The following is a 17256-nucleotide window of genomic DNA, read 5'->3' as shown; positions in this document are numbered from 1 at the left end:
GGGAAAACAAGTTTCGAACGGTCATTCAACTCGGAATTCCAAGTCGGGAACTCGGGCCTCTTTCTTGTGCTCTGACCTGAAGATCACTGACTTCATGATTCAACCTTGTTTTTTATTAGTTCCCAGTTGTCTTGAAAGCACCATAAATCCAGAAAATGCCAGACTTTGATGACAAATTTTGATGAAAAACCACCGCGACACCTTCCTGTTCAAGTGAGCACAGCACAACAAGGTGAGTCCAAAAATGTCTTGTATGCTGCTCTATAAATGATGTAATATGCCACGGAGATATGTATACTGTAGCTAAGAAAGTAATACTAAGTGTATGTTGTGTAGTAAGCTGTTAGTAGCCCATGTGCCTCACCTTAATAATTTTGTCCCTTTCCCCTCTCATAACTTAGCCTACTGCTCTTACTTGGTGCACTTGTAGACTATAGCCTGTTTTAGAGAAATGTAATCATTAAATATTGTAAGAGCTTTCATTGTCTGCTTATATGCTCTCTTTATTTATCCTGCAGTTATGACTTGGTGTACAGGGAGATACTGTAAGAACGGCCCATGTTCAAAATTCTATCACCGTACATTTCAAAAGTGCTAAAAAAAATTGTTATATTGACTACTTACATGCTAGCTCGCTCATTAATGTCTTAATCAAAATTACGGATTGCCTCTTATCCACTCATTGTCCCCTTATGCCATAGTTTGTACATCTCAATTGTCAGTAGAAACCACATTTGTTTAAGCAAGTCAGCCATATCAGCTATGTTCTTTAAAAGGATTCACTCCATGGTGCTGAAAAGAAAGCTCTGCTGTTGGGACAGCTTTATGTAGACCCTAACAGTTTGTGGGCACCGTTTGTCAAAGTTATAGTGCAATGAATGTATTGTTTAGTGTTGTGTTGTGTAGTGGCTTTGCTGGCATGCATCTAAAACATTTTTGGGGAGTTTTCCCCACCAAGATTTACATGCTACAATCACCACTGGGTGGGTGAATTATAACACATCAACCCTGTTACCTAAGAATGTTAGAATTAGGTGAAATAAAAGTTACACTCCCCAAAAGGTACTCAATTGGTGGAATGACCCAAGAACTGAACTGGAGGTGGGAGAGCTAACGATGCGTCTACTGTTGCTCTCTCCTCAGATTCTTAGAGAAGCTATTTCAATCTGATATTTCTCCTATGGTCTAAAATAGATGTGTATAGAGGACTCCTCTCTAATATAACATGTCACACATTGTGTCAGACTGATGGAATGTTAGGTGTCTCATTGAAAGTCTAACATCTACCATGACTACTGGATGTTTCAATTCTAATAAATAACAAAACAATCCACACCGTAACAACAATATTGCTTTTTTAATAACTGCTTTTATTAAAGTGTGAAACTTTGCTAACAAAAATGACATCAACTAACATCACTGGCCTGACTTGAGCAGCTCTGCCCGGGGATGGAGCCAGCAACTTAGCTGCTACCGGTCCGGTCCAGGCTACCTGCAGACCTCCTCCCAGACCTCCTTTTCAGCACCTCCCCTTAACAGGTGAGGTGGTGGAAACGATCAGAGTTGCGTTCAACTTGAATAAAGATGAGAAACTCTGGTCTGTGGAGCCACTGGTCTGAGGGGAGGACTTCTGTTTAAACCATGTCCATTTGGGGATATTTTCTAGGACAGTAGAGGTGGTGAGCAGAGATGAATTCAACTTGGATAAAGATGAGAATCTCTGCTCTGGGGAGGAGAGTCACTGACCTTAGATGGTTTGTTGCCTTGATAAAGAGGATACTTTCTGGCTTGATGAGAATATAATGTTTTGTGGAGGAAATGTGGCTTGATGACTTGAAGAGGAGGAGGAATTATTGGGCGACACTTTTAATTACCAACGTAACCTCAGTGGAACTGTGGCTTCATGGAGTTCCAGCTCTAGGCAGACAGCACGTCAGGAATGCTGTAAGACATCACAGAGACAGGTAAGTATCTATATATTTACATGTGTGTTGCATGTACACTAAACCCTCACATTTGGATAATGTCACTTTTTAAAGTGACAATGTATATTTTAACAGTGTAAAACATGAATACATGTTTAAACATTATTTACCTCCTCTTAATTCTCTTCCAGATGCTTGGCCTTTTCTTGTTCTTGGAGGTTGGCTCTGATGTTTCAGCCTCTTCTGGAGCTTCTAGCTGCTGGCTCCCTGGCACCCCCTGTTGGTTCTCTGGCCACTCCTGCTGGTTCTCTGAACTCCCCTCCTGGTTCTCTGCCCATGCCTGCTGCCTCCTTGGCCCCTCCTTCTGGCTATCTCCAGATCCAACAGGCTCTTGGCTTACCTGTTGGCCTGTGGCCCATCCCGGCAATGCCTGACCGTGGTTTGAATCGTGGCTGTGTTGGGTGGTTAGACACCGGGTGTTGATTTGAGCATCAGCCTCAAGATTCATCTGGTCCAGGTACTTTTCCTTCATCCTCTCTCTCTCCTCCTTCAGATTCTGATGAGTCCTTTTTTTAAGCAGGGACTGCTCTCTCCACTGCTTATTGAAATCCTCCAACTTCTTCCTTCTCTCCTCATCCTTCAGCAGCTCCTTCCTCTTCTCCCTCTCTCTCTCTGCCCGGGTCATGGTGGATATTACCCTTGGTTGTCCAGGGAAGGCTGGGAGGGGAGAAGAAGTAGAGTTCACATTCAACTTAGTGGATCTGGTATCAACTTAAATGTAATGGACACAGGGAATTAAGAATAGAAAACGCAGTTGGAGCTCAATGATTCTTTAATCTTTTCAATTGAACAAGGCATGGAATTTGTCAATAAAGTGCAATAATTCCCATCCCGAATTGACCTGACCCTAAGTTGAACATGAGTCCCAAATGGCACCTATTCTTTGTATAGTGCCAGGGCATTTGTGATAGCTTAGGGCTCCATGGCAACTAGGGGACCCCCGAACCCCCCAAAAGCCTTTTTTGTGTGTGTTTTTTAGGAACTCTTTCTGGGTCTCTACTTAGTCTTGAGAGTTAGACTAGTAGATTACATTTACATTTAAGTCATTTAGCAGACGCTCTTATCCAGAGCGACTTACAAATTGGTGCATTCACCTATAATATCCAGTAGAACAAACACTTTACAATAGTGCATCTAAATCCTTTAAAGGGGGGGGGGGTTAGAAGGATTACTTTATCCTATCCCAGGTATTCCTTAAAGAGGTGGGGTTTCAGGTGTCTCCGGAAGGTGGTGATTGACTCCGCTGTCCTGGCATCGTGAGGGAGATTGTTCCACCATTGGGGTGCCAGAGCGGCGAACAGTTTTGACTGGGCTGAGCGGGAACTGTGCTTCCTCAGAGGTAGGGAGGCGAGCAGGCCAGAGGTGGATGAACGCAGTGCCCTTGTTTGGGTGTAGGGCCTGATCAGAGCCTGACATAAGATGACATAAGGTATCATTTAAAAACGTGGTTGTTACATCAGCAGTATTTTTCTTGTTATGTCAGTCAGTCACTCAATTAGCCATGTCAGCTAACATATTCTTTGGACAGTAGTTTTATATTGAAACGATGATGCAACATGATGACTGGCTTGGAACTTATGTGTGTAGAGGAGACAAAAGAGGATGATGTCATAAGCAGAGGTAAAACAGGTCTTACCTAGGTGGACGATCTTATAGCCCTCCCTAGCCTCTCTCTGATACGTTCTCTCGATCTTTTTGAGGTTCCACTTCTCCCACTTCTTATTCACCCAGTCCACAGCTCTCCTTCGGATACTTTTATCAGGTGGGAGAATGTCCTCCTTGTCATCTTCCTTCTCCTCCTCCTCTTCACTGTTCTCTGTCTCACCCATCTTGTAATTCCCAGGGATCTCTCTTCTTTCCTCTTCTGACATCTCCTCTCTTTTGTTTGCCTTTATGGTGTTCTCTCTCTCTCTGATTAAAGCTAAATGGCCTTCAATAGCTCTCTTTCTCTCCTCCTCTCTCTTTTCCTCTCTCTGCCTCTCCTCCTCTCTTAGTCTGAACATTTCTTTCTGTCTGGCAATTCCAATCTCTCGTTTTTTATCCTGCTCCTCTTGTTGTCTTGCCCTCTCCTGTTTTCTTTCCATCTCCAGCCGTCTTTCCTCCTTCTCCCTCCTGATTTGTTGTCCTCTTTCTATGTGTTCTCGTTCCCCCTTCAACACTTCTAACCTCCTCTCTTTACGTCTATTGAAGACTTCCCGTGCTTTAGCTTTAACATTAACTACTACATCTTTCTTCATGCTTACTTCCTTTCCTCTCTCTTCTCTTTCCATGTACTCTTCCTCTGCTTTCTTAATAATCACTTCCTGCTTTTCTTCCATCTCTCTCTCCTGTTCTATCTCCAGTTCATTCTGCCCCTCATTTCTTCTTCCTACTTCCTCCCTCTCTCTCATAATCATATTTTCTTTCTCCATCTCTTTCTGTTGCTGATCTTTTAATTCCTTCTCTCCCTGATTCTCATTGTCTTTCTCCCTTTCTTTCTCTTTCTCCATTTGTTTCTGTCTCTCCTCTTGTTGTTGTCGTCTGTGTATCTGTTAAAGGAATTTTATATCTTTGATGATAATAATCAAGAATCAATTCGCCTTGACTAATGCCCAAGGTTTGTAAGACAATGGGTTAAAATAATTAGGCAAGGACTCAGCTTTCTGCAAAAGGTATCTGTAGCTTTTATTCAGAGAACGTTCTGAGGTCAGGATAACAAAACAGTCATTATATAGTTCTTGCTTTCTTACGCACATGCATTTACACACAAACTGTTGGTGACCTGCTTCCCCCACAAACTTCTCACACTCTTTATCACTATCCCGAGCTCGCCTGTTCCTTTCCCTCAAGGTTAGAAATGCTTTGAAGCTTTTACTCCCAGGACCATCTGTCTCCTGGTGCCCCTCCTAATTGTATACACACATTTCTTTCCCTATCCCGTGGTTCCTGGACTTTCCAGAACTAATCAAACTTATCGATCCCTACATTGATCATTACATTGATTATTCATTAACCATTCTGTATGACTAATAATTCATCATGGTCTATTGATTCATTTACCTTTATTAGATAATTCTCTTATCAGTATCTCTTCTATCTTTCTCTGTATCTTCTTCTCCCTCTCTCTTCCCTCCTTCTCCATGTCAATTTGCTTCTGTTTCCATATATCTTCTTCTTCTTGATTTCTCTCAAACTTTCTCTTTTTCTCCTCTTGTTGTTGTTGTCTCTCTTTCTCTCCCATCTCTCTCTGTCTCTCTTCTTCTCTTTCTTCCTCTTCCATCTCTATTTGCTTATTTTTACATCTTTCTTCTTCATGCTCTCTTTCAATCTCTCTCTGTCTCTCTTGCTCTCTTTCCATATTTTTTTGTCTCTTCTCCATTCTCTTTCTTTTGATCTCTCTCTGTCTCTCTTTCTCCCTTTCTCTTTCTTCCTCTTCCATCTCAATTTGCTTCTGTTTCCATATATCTTCTTCTTCTTGATCTCTCTCAAACGTTCTATTTTTCTCCTCTTCTTGTTGTCGTCTCTCTTTCTCTCCAATCTCTCTCTGTCTCTCTTTCTCATCGATTTCTTTCTGTCTCTCTTCTCTTTCTTCCTCTTCCATCTCTATTTGCTTCTGTTTACATATTTCTTCTTCATTCTCTCTTTTAATCTCTCTCTGTCTCTCTTCTTCTCTTTCCATATTTTTTTGTCTCTTCTCCTTTCTCTTTCTTTCAATCTCTCTCTGTCTCTCTTCTTCACTTTCTTCCTCTTCCATCTCTATTTTCTTCTGTTTACATATTTCTTCATCATTCTCTCTTTCAATCTCTCTCTGTCTCTCTTCTTCTCTTTCTTTCTCTTCCATCTCTATTTGCTTCTGTTTAAATATTTCTTCTTCATGCTCTCTTTCAATCTCTCTCTGTCTCTCTTCTTCTCTTTCCATATTTTTCTGTCTCTTCTCCATTCTCTTTCTTTTGATCTCTCTCTGTCTCTCTTTCTCCCTCTCTCGTTCTTCCTCTTCCATTTCTATTTGCTTCTGTTTGTGTCTCTCCTCTTCTTCTTCTCTCTCCATCTCCTTCTTCTTCTCATCTTCTTGGTGTCTCTGTTTTGGTATTTTCTCCATTCTCTTTCTTTCTACATCTTTCTGTTTGTTGTTCTCACCCTCCATCTTCTCCTCCATGTCCATTTGGTTCTGTTTCCATAGATTTTTGTCTGTTTCCATATTTTCTAATTCTATCAGCTGTTCCTTGATTTTCTTGAAGACTTCCTCCAATTCAGACGTCTTTTTGTCATTGATGAGTGCTGTCTCCATCTCCATCGCTCTCTCCACTCTATTTTCAATCTCCTCTTCACTTCGTCTCCAATCATTTTCTCTCTCTCTGTCTCTATCAAATGTTCTCTCTGGTTCAGTCTCGTCTTTCAATCTAATCTCTTCTTTCATTCTCGCAACCTCTCTGTCTAACACTAGTACATTTTGGTGAACCTGTTTCACTCTCTCATTCTGTCTTCTATACGCTTCTTTCGCTCTTTCAAATTTGATTTTGTGTTGCATTTCTTTTGTTGTCATATCTTCTTTCAGTCTCTCAACCTCTCTCTCTAACTCTTTTGCCTTTTCGTTAACCAGTTTGACTTTCTCGTTCTCTGCAATACGCATGTCTCTTTCTCTTTCAAATATGATCTTCTTTTCAATCTCTTTCAATCTATCAATCTCTCGTTCTAACGTTTTTATCGTTTCTTCTGCCTGTTTCACTTTCTTTTTCATTTCTTGTCTTTCCAATTCTGGTTTTCTCTCCCTTTCCATCTCCCTTTCTCTCTCTCTTTCCCTCTCTCTTTCCCTCTCTCTTTCTGTCTCAATAGGTTTGTTGTTCCAGGCCAGTCATGGTCGCTGATCCTCCATGACTTTCTGCCATAGCCTCAATCTCTCTATCTCTTGCTTCATTTTAAAAGGTGAAATTAGTGATAATCTATGACCAAGACATACTTTCAAAGGATTTGCAGAGAATGATACATAGAAATACAACCTAGACCTAGGTAATTGAATCAAACACTGGACAACATCAATAGCAGGGTTATTTTGATCAATTCATCTGGACAATTCATTGTCAATTAATGTATTGACATGTTTGAAAAAATTACGAGAAATTTTATGGACAAATACAAACACACAACTAGCTTGCCCATTCAGTTAGCGGTTTGAGAAATTCCCGTTGCAATTTGTGTGATGTTATGTTGCCTCTGTTGTTATGTTGCCTCTGATGTTTATGCTTGCAGAAATTACTCCTACAAATGATGTTTCACTAATGCAATTATTTACAACCTGCACACATACAGTTATCAACAACAACAACAGTAATGATGTTAATAAGGAAGTGGATATTCAACCGGCAGAAGAAAGGCATAGGGGTTGAGATAAATGAAGGTTAGGTTCAGGACCTAGGGTTGGGTTAAGGTAAAGGTTAGGTATAGTTTCAGTGAGGTCAAGGTAAGGGTTAATGTTAAGAAAAGGCATAAAAGTTAACATTGGGTTAGTGTACCGCTGTCCACCGTCATTCATTTTCAGCTGGGTGAATATACACTGCCTTTTAATAATAACAATGACATGCCTTACGTGGGCCAGTTGTAGATCCACCATCAGTAGCTCCAGCAGATGTTTGACTCTCTTGATCTCCTGCATTTTTCTCTGGTTCTCCATCGCTTCTGTGACTCTCTCTGCCTCCCTCTGTCTCTCTGCTTCTCTCTGTCTCTCTGCTTCTCTCTGTCTCTCTGCCTCCCTCTGTCTCTCTGCCTCTCTCTGGCTCTCTGCCTCCCTCTGTCTCTCTGCTTCTCTCTGGCTCTCTGACTCCCTCTGTCTCTCTGCCTCCCTCTGGCTCTCTGCCTCTCTCTGGCTCTCTGACTCCCTCAGTCTCAGGATCTCAGCCTTCCACTCATTCATTAGACCCCTTTTTACTCTTCTTTTCCTCCTTTCCTCTTTTAAAAGGGATCTGAGATGGTCTGTCTCAGACTGTAGATGTTCAATGATCTTGTCCTTCTCCGTTCCATCATTGCTCTTCTTCTTTTCCTCCTCCCAGAGGCAGACTTGAAGTCTGTCCATCTCAATCTTCTGATTTCGGATCGTTCGATCCTTCCCTCTCAACTCAAGCATGTGGGCTTCCTTCGTTGTACAGGTCTTCTTCTCTTCTCTCAGGAACTGAAACTCCATCTCTGCCTGCTTGTAGCTGGGATGAAAGGAATGTCAACACATTATTTAGGAAGTGAACTCAGACAATTTATTACAGCGTTAAAATAATAATTAAACCTCTGCGCAATTAAACTGTCTTTAATAACACAACTCACACAACTGTGACTTACAGTACGTGAATGTAATGAGTTGACTGTCCATGATGGCCAGAGGTGGGTAATGTGTAGCTCTGGTCCAGGGCGTTACGTACAGCTGGCAGACACTGAGCCTTCCTTCAGCAAGCCGCACATAATGCCCTGGACCAGAGCTAGGTTATGTGATGAATGACTTACAGACTGTTCCACATGATAGGAGGGGGTAAGAAGACAGTCCCAGTAGGAGACGGAGATCGTCCAGAAGAAGAAGAGGTGTCCATCTTCTCAGAGACTGTAGTAAAGGTCTACAAGTTTTATTTCTGGAAAATAAAGAGATGCCTTCGTTCAGCAACAATGTGTGTTTCTATGTTTCTGTCACTAGATGGGGCCATTGTACACAACATTTACTCAAAAGGTCAGTGAATTCAGAAATAGTCTACACACTACAGTACTCAAGCTCTAGCCTACAACCCATCATGCATCAGCACAACTAATATAATAATACCTCATCACAACTTCATAATCACAGTACACCTGGATTGTGTTCACAAAGTGTTTCAGGGTAGGAGTGCTGATCTAGGATCAGATCCCCCCGTCCATCAAAACGTATTCAGTTGGATTTAAAAGACAAAACTGATTATTGATCAGCACTCCTTCTATGAGACTTTTTGAATATGAGCCTTTGTGAAAGAACCTTTCTGGCATATGCTGGCTAGACAGTACACAGACAGACAGATAGTCCGACAGACAGACAGATAAGTCAGCAAGACAGACATATAGAAGAGTAGATATAGATGGACTGATTGATAGCAACAGAAAAAAACAAAGATATAATTGTATTTTATAATGTCAGAAAGAAAAAATATTTCAAATACATTAACGTTCACCTTCACATGTGTTATCTTACCATGACAGAATTATAGGCTAAGTAGGCTAGCGGTTGGTTCATGTATTGTAAACTTGTGTAAATATTTGACTCACCTCAAATCACACGTGTCAAAGCGCAGTTTTAGTGTGGAACCGAATAATATCTTTGGCATTAACTTTCTCTGGTCTGGAGCTGTATTGTTGCGTCATTTGAAACGCTTGAGCGTCATAATCGGTTCACCGCGCCTGCTTGATTGACAGCTAGGGCTTCTCCTGCGCATCAGTGTCCAAAAGTCGATATTGTTGAGCTACTCATAATTGATAAAGACATTTATAACCATTTTCACTTGACTTTTATTTAGTGTATTTTTGCCTAAGGTTATTTGGTAGTCTATGTTGTGTGATTTCTCTTTGTATGGACCTAAAGTTCAATGAAATACAAACAGCAACCATAGCCTACAAACATTTCCCACACAAATACAAATGTGGGTGTTTAGTGAGTACACAAAATAATAACAGGACAGCCATAACTGTACAAACAAACATACAATCACAACTCTTGGGCGCCAAATATTCAATGTAAAAGCCAAAAGGTAGGCTAACATGAAGTCCGATTCTGAAATGCGAGTCAACAATTGAAGAACTCGTTTTTAAGCATGAAATAAATCCTCGTGGACCAGATTGACCCGCTCTCCCCACTATGTATTGTTTCTGCAGTGAGGATTCACCCCCTTTAGACAATGATGTTGTAATTTATCTGCAGAAAAACGTTGATCTGAGCTCAACAAGCAGTAGTAGCAGTATGCAAATCAGAGAGCCAGATGAATGGATGTTTCACCGATGCATTTCGGTTCCTGACGTTCAACAAAAAGATCCGTTCAAAAAGAGCCGTTCGTTCGTGAACGACACATCACCACACTGTAGTTCTCCACCATTGCGTATCGTGAGCTGGAGGAGCGTTCGTCCAACCTCTCATCCAAGTAAATGGCAGCGGCGCATCATCCATCCGCTGAATGTCCCAAGGGAGGGAGGATAGTTTACGATGCAACAAGCGTTTGGGGAGCACATTCATTGAAACGCAATGAGTGTTTTTAAATTGTTGAGGGACTCTTGCTCCAGGGGAAATCTCAGCAGCGATGTCTCTGCTGTGCGTCAGAGGTGGGATATTTACCTTCTTCACTATGCTTATTATACTGTACATATCTGTCACATTAATCACATTGCACTCAGGAAAGTTGTCTGTAGGCTATTGGGGAGATGCGCATAGCCCGTTGAGTTGTCACGTTCCAGTCCAAACATGGCCTGGGATGTGAGAAGGGAGCTATTCTATAACACATGTAGATGACATGTTGTCTTTATATGTAGATTATATTTTGGTTTTATATTTCATATTTGATTGATGATTAGGCCTATGACTTTTGATTCCACTTTGGCTACCTTGCACCATATTGTCCTCTCTTGCTATATCTTACACTTTATGCCCTTGTGCTGATCTTCTCTCTAAACAATAATCATGATAGTGTGAATGAGCTGAGTAAACTACACTGTTGTTATCTTCTCAGTCTGTACTGTACTGTCCCTGGAAGACCCTCCACATAGTTCACCTAGATCCAGTCCACTTTGTACCGCTGGTCAACTAATCATCAAAACCTCTGATTAGTGAATCAGGTGTGCTGGTGGTGGAATACATGATATGAACTGGTTAGGGGGAGGACAGGTTTGAGAAGGGAGATACTAAATGGACTTTTCGGACCAACATCCCATCCCCGTCTGGCCAAAACCTGAAACCTAAAACTGACCCTAACCTTAACCTTAACCCTAATATTAACCAAACCTTTATGCCTTAAAGGTAGTCTCATCATAGGTGTGATTCAGACTGTAGTTTCTCCCTGTGTCTCCAGTAAACCTCCTCTCATCATGGGTGTGATTCAGACTGTAGTTTCTCCATGTGTCTCCAGTAAACCTCCTCTCATCATGGGTGTGATTCAGACTGTAGTTTCTCCCTGTGTCTCCAGTAAACCTCCTCTCATCATGGGTGTGATTCAGACTGTAGTTTCTCCATGTGTCTCCAGTAAACCTCCTCTCATCATGGGTGAGATAGAATTAGAATATAATTACTGCAACTGAATTGGCTACAATGGAAATCAAAATAGTCACAAACCACAATTGGGTCACCTGGTACTGTCCTCCCTTCCACTGGCATACTGTTCAGCTCATAAAGGTTTTCTTTCTCTTCTCTTGTTGTTAAACCAAGAGTGTTAATACAGTCTGGACTGACTGACTGACTGACTGACTCTGACTCTCTCTCTCTCTCTCTCTCTCTCTCTCTCTCTCTCTCATGATTCAGTGTTTTACTGAGTCACTCTGACCAGACTGACTGAATTGGTTTCTTTTCACAGACACTATAATTGATTAACTGTCGATCTCAGGAGTCATATTGAGTTGGCTTCAGTCTCAGTGGTCACGCTGCACATGATTCAGAGTCAAGCTTCCTGATTCAGAATCAAACTGACTGATTCAGGATCTCTGTTAACACTGGAACCGCTGGGCCTCAAGACCCCCCATCAAGCTGATGAGCAGTCATTTTGACTGCAACATTCTAACAGTGTAAAACATTTCATATATGCTATCGCAAAAATAATCATTTGGTTTTGTTTATGATTTTCAAATAACACAATAGCATTTCATTACTTGACGTTACTGCAGGCTTTATGTAAAAATGAATCACCATGAAAAACACGGTAGTTGTGGTTATTGTAGGTCTGATGGTAGATGTGGTGAAGTAATTATGGTATTGTATTTGTGGTGATGGTAGGTGGGATAGGTGTGGTGATTGTAGGTGTGATAAGTGTGGTGATGGTAGGTGTGTGGATGGTAGGTATGGTGATGGTAGGTGAGATGGTAGGTGTATTTGTAGGTATAGTGATGGTAGGTGTGGTTATGTTAGGTGTGATGTAGGTGTGACAGTTGTGGTAGGTGTGGTAGTTTTGGTAGGTAGGTAGGTTTGGTGGGTGTGGTGATGGTAGGTGTGGTGGGGGTAGGCATGATAGGTGTGGTGATGGTTGGTGTGGTGAAGGTAGGTAGGTATGGTAGGTTTGGTGATGGTAGGTGTGATAGATGTGGTAGGTGTGATGGTAGTTGTGGTAGGTAAGTTTGGTAGGTGTGGTAATGATATATACAGTAGGAACATGGTGATGGTAGGTGTGGTAGTTGTGGTTTGTAGGTTTGGTGATGGTAGGTTTGGTCGATGTGTTGATGGTAGTTGTGGTAGCTCGGTTTGGTAGGTGTGGTAGATAGGGGTGGTAGTTGTGGTATGTAGGTGGGTGATGGTAGGTTTGGTCGATGTGTTGATGGTAGTTGTGGTAGGTCGGGGTGGTAGTTGTGGTACATATGACAATATGAAAATCTGAATCTGCTCAATCCTAATCACCACAACTACCACACCAACGTAAAACAACTACCAAACCAACCTACCACAACTACAAAACCTACCATCACCACACCTACCCACCACAACTACCACACCTACCTACCACAACTACCACACTTACCTATCATCATACATACCATCACCACACTTATCACACCTACCATGACCACAAATACCATACTATAATTACTTTACCACACCTAACATCATTACACCTGCCATCACACACCTACCATCACCTACCATCATCACATCTACCATAACCACACCTACCATACCTACCTTCACCACACCTACCATCACCACACCAACCATCATCACACCTACAATCCCTACACTTACCATCACCACACCTATCATAATTATACCTACCATACCTACCATCTCCACACCTATCACACCTAACATCACCACACCTACCATTGTAAATGTGGATGGTATGCTGCTTCATTCAATGATTACGGTATTGCAGAAGGTAGATACAGGAGTAGCCTATAGTCTACATTAATAACGTCATTGAATGTGTTATAGTATCGTTTATATAATTGATGAATGAAATTGTAAATAGATTATTTCACTTATAATTCACTGTATCACAATTCCAGTGGGTCAGAAGTTTACATACACTAAATTGAATGTTCCTTTAAACAGCTTGGAAAAATCCAGAAAGTTATGTCATGGCTTTAGAAGCTTCTGATAGGCTAATTGACATCATTTGAGTCAATTGGAGATGTACCTGTGGATGTATTTCAAGGCCTACCTTCAAACTCAGTGCCTCTTTGCTTGACATCATGGGAAAATCAAAAGAAATCAGCCAAGACCTTAGAGAAAAATTGTAGACCTCCACAAGACTGGTTCATCCTTGGGAGCAATTTCCAAATGCCTGAAGGTACCACGTTCATCTGGACAAACAATAGTACGCAAGTATAAACACCATGGGACCACGCAGCCGTCATACCACTCAGGAAGGAGACGCATTCTGTCTCCTAGAGATGAACATACTTTGATGTGCAAAAAGTGCAAATCAATCCCAGAACAACAGCAAAGGACCTTGTGAAGTAGCTGGAGGAAACATGTACAAGAATATCTATATCCACAGTAAAACGAGTCCTATATCGACATAACCTGAAAGGCCGCTCAGCAAGGAAGAAGCCACTGCTCCAAAACCGCCATAAAACGCCAGACTACGGTTTGCAACTGCACATGGGGACAAAGATCGGACTTTTTGGAGAAATGTCCTCTTGTCTGATGAAACAAAAATAGAACTGTTTGGCCATAATGACCATCATTATGTTTGGAGGAAAAAGGGGGAGGCTTGCAAGCCGAAGAACACCATCCCAACCGTGAAGCACGGGGGTTGCAGCATCATGTTGTGGGGGTGCTTTGCTGCAGGAGGGACTGGTGCAATTCACAAAATAGATGGAATCATGAGGATGGGAAATTATGTGGATATATTGAAGCAACAACTCAAGACATCAGTCAGGAAGTTAAAGCTTGGCAGCAAATGGGTCTTCCAAATGGACAATGACCCCAAGCATACTTCCAAAGTTGTGGCTAAGTGGCTTAAGGACAACAAAGTCAAGGTATTGGTGTGGCAGTCACAAAGCCCTGACCTCAATCCTTTAGAACATTTGTGGGCAGAACTGAAAAAGCGTGTGTGAGCAAGGAGTCCTACAAACCTGACTCAGTTACACCAGCTCTGTCGGGAGGAATGGGCCAAAAATAAAGAGCCATTGAGGCCTAAAATGAGTGTGGGGGGCCCTCATGTCTCCTTTTTGTCCGTTTGAGGATACTACAGTAACCCCTGGTGGAGGATCTTGGAACACTGCTATTTAAGAGGTTGATGAAAACCTTCAACGGTGGTGGTGCTATGTTGCGTGCTATCTTTAATACCAATCAGATGTTTGAGAACAGAATGAAATGGTGTAAACTTAACATGTTGAACTTGTTGAGTACACTCTATTTTTTCTCCATATCCCCAGATTTCTAGCGCAAGCTCTGGATCTTTGCACCTGGATCTTGCAGCTAGCTAGCTGCTATCCGAGTGACTATTGGCTAACATCGGTCCCGGAGCTAACATCAATTATTCCGGAGCTAGCCAGCTAAAGAGTTCCATCAGCCACTCCTGGGCTCTACCAAAAAGGGTTCTCCTATGGGGACAGCAGAAGAATCCTTTTAGGTTGTAGAAAGCACTTTTTTTTTTTAGTGTAGGCCTATATTGCAGTGGTGGTTCAGTGGTTTTCTGTAATAAAATAAATGGTTCATTGGTGGTGGGGAGTTAAGATAATCTGAAATAATATGAAACATCCCCACTTTTAGCACACATTTACAAGCAGACAAAGTAACCTCCTATGTGTGCTGAGGCATGTGTGATCACTCAACATTGACAGGACCGACAGAAAAAGACATGCTCACATATAAACAAAAGATAACATGTGTCTAGCTTGCACCGTTAAGCACCGTTATTAACCGTTATTAAGTGTGTCTAGCTTGCACCGTTGCACCGTTATTAAGAGACTAGATACAAACAGCTAATCCTGTCACGTGGAATGATGCTGGAGAGACGAAGCAGGTACGGGGAGTCAAACATTTAATAAAGAACGGACATGGAACGAGACAGGAACAGCATCAGCAACCTAGTAATACAAACAAAAAACAATTAATGCAGAAGCGGGGAACAGAGCTGGGGAACTGACAAATATAGGGGAGGTAATAACAGGTGGTGAGTGAGTCCAATATCGCTGATGCTCGTTACAAGGGAAGGCTACCAATGTAGCCAGTGGTGTAAAGTACTTAAGTAAAACTACTTAAAGTACTACTTAAGTCTTTTTTTTAAAGTCTTTTTTTGGGGTATCTGTACTTTATTTGACTATTTATATTTTTGCCAACTTTTACTTTTACTTCACTCCATTACTAAAGAAAATAATGTACTTTTTACTCCATACATTTTCCCTGACATCCAAAAGTACTTGGTACATTTTGACAGGAAAACGGTCCAATTCACACACTTATCAAGAGAACATCCCTGGTCATCCCTCCTGCCTCTGATCTGGCGGACTCACTAAACACAAACGCTTCATTTGTAAATTATATCTGAGTGTTGGAGTGTGCCCCTGGCTATCCGCAAATACATTTAAAAAAAAAAGAAAATTGTGCCGTCTGGTTTGCTTAATATAAGGAATTTGAAATGGTTTACACTTGTACTTTTACTTTTGATACTTAAGTACATTTGAGATATTCAAATCAAAATCAAATCAAATGTATTTATATAGCCCTTCGTACTTCAGCTGATATCTCAAAGTGCTGTACAGAAACCCAGCCTAAAACCCCAAACAGCAAGCAATGCAGGTGAAAGAAGCACGGTGGCTAGGAAAAACTCCCTAGGAAAAACTCCCTAGAAAGGCAAAAACCTAGGAAGAAACCTAGAGAGGAACCAGGCCATGAGGGGTGGCCAGTCCTCTTCTGGCTGTGCAGGGTGGATATTATAACAGAACATGGTCAAGATGTTAAAATGTTCATAAATGACCAGCATGGTCAAATAATAATAATCATAGTAGTTGTCGAGGGTGCAACAAGCACGTCCGGTGAACAGGTCAGGGTTCCATAGCCGCAGGCAGAACAGTTGAAACTGGAGCAGCAGCACGGCCAGGTGGACTGGGGACAGCAAGGAGTCATCATGCCAGGTAGTCCTGAGGCATGGTCCTAGGGCTCAGGTCCTCCGAGAGAAAGACAGAAAGAGAGAAAGAGAGAATTAGAGAGAGCATATTTAAATTCACACAGGACACCGGCTAAGACAAGAGAAATACTCCAGATGTAACAGACTGACCCTCGCCCCCCGACACATAAACTACTGCAGCATAAATACTGGAGGCTGAGACAGGAGGGATCAGAAAACACTGTGGCCCCATCCGATGATACCCCCGGACAGGGCCAAACAGGCAGGATATAACCCCACCCACTTTGCCAAAGCACAGCCCCCACACCACACCAGTATATTCCATTTACTTTTGATACTTAAGTATATTTAAAACCAAATACTTTTAGACTTTTACTTAAGTAGTATTTCACTGGGTGACACTCACTTTTACTTGAGTCATTTTCTATTAAGGTATCTTTACTTTTACTCAAGAATGACAATTGAGTACTTTTTCCACCACTGAGGCAAGCAGATCAGAGATGCTAAGGTAACACCCAAGCATATGCCATGTGTTTATGTGCCACACACAAATATGAATGTCATATTTTTTATGTTTATTTCATTTGTTATCTGATGGAGCCATTCCTTGTATCATTTTCTAGGCCTCCCAGGTATTTGCATTTAAAGTAATGTATATGATTACTGCTGCTAGGGGGAGCTGTGACGTCAATGGGGAGCGTTATTGAGATCGTGAGGTCTTAGAGGTTTCTTCTTCAATCTTGGAGAATGCCTACTACTGAAAACTAATAACGTTTCTCCGTCTCATCATTTTACCGTATTAATTCATTTAGGTAATGTGCAAAAGTGCAATATGACTCTGAAAATATTGAGGTAACATGGTTAACTACATTGTCCATGAGTTTGGTCACATTTGAAGACAATTGAAGGGAGTTTTAACAGAGTGATAAACTGGTTGGTATTTTCTCCATTGTAAGTAATGGAGGTTGGCTAGGTTGCTAATGGTTTACATGTAAGAGAAGGGATCAAGATGGCGTCCGAACTTTCTGTAC

The 17256-nt window shown here is 41.6% G+C and overlaps 1 protein-coding gene and 1 long non-coding RNA gene across 2 annotated transcripts; both read right to left on the bottom strand.

Annotated features, from left to right (window-relative positions):
* Window positions 1-1349: 1349 nt before the first annotated feature.
* LOC115151138 (trichohyalin-like) lies at window positions 1350-4462 on the bottom strand. Its single transcript, XM_029695151.1, has 3 exons — window positions 3622-4462; window positions 2096-2642; window positions 1350-1942 (listed from the first exon to the last, which is right to left on the bottom strand). The coding sequence occupies exons 1-3, from the start codon at window positions 4394-4396 to the stop codon at window positions 1918-1920; spliced, it is 1347 nt and encodes a 448-aa protein (XP_029551011.1). The 5' UTR covers window positions 4397-4462; the 3' UTR covers window positions 1350-1917.
* Window positions 4463-8041: 3579 nt separating this feature from the next.
* On the bottom strand, window positions 8042-8650 carry LOC115151146 (uncharacterized). Its single transcript, XR_003867223.1, has 2 exons — window positions 8451-8650; window positions 8042-8155 (listed from the first exon to the last, which is right to left on the bottom strand). It is a non-coding gene; the product is annotated as an uncharacterized LOC115151146 (long non-coding RNA).
* Between the last annotated feature and the right edge of the window lie 8606 nt (window positions 8651-17256).

Source organism: Salmo trutta, chromosome 16 (assembly GCF_901001165.1).
Source record: "Salmo trutta chromosome 16, fSalTru1.1, whole genome shotgun sequence".
Lineage (NCBI taxonomy): Eukaryota > Metazoa > Chordata > Actinopteri > Salmoniformes > Salmonidae > Salmo > Salmo trutta.
Note: the sequence above shows the minus strand (reverse complement) of the source record. Positions and strands in the feature narration are given on the sequence as shown.

What these genes read in the sequence shown, in the direction of transcription:
- LOC115151138 (XM_029695151.1), bottom strand. Translation starts at nt 4,396, where the DNA reads ATGGAGAAAGAAAATATGATTATGAGAGAGAGGGAGGAAGTAGGAAGA. An exon ending in CTATAAGATCGTCCACCTAG is followed by an intron (nt 2,643 to 3,621) that starts GTAAGACCTGTT and finishes CTCCCCTCCCAG; the next exon opens with CCTTCCCTGGACAACCAAGG. An exon ending in TGGAAGAGAATTAAGAGGAG is followed by an intron (nt 1,943 to 2,095) that starts GTAAATAATGTT and finishes GATGTCTTACAG; the next exon opens with CATTCCTGACGTGCTGTCTG.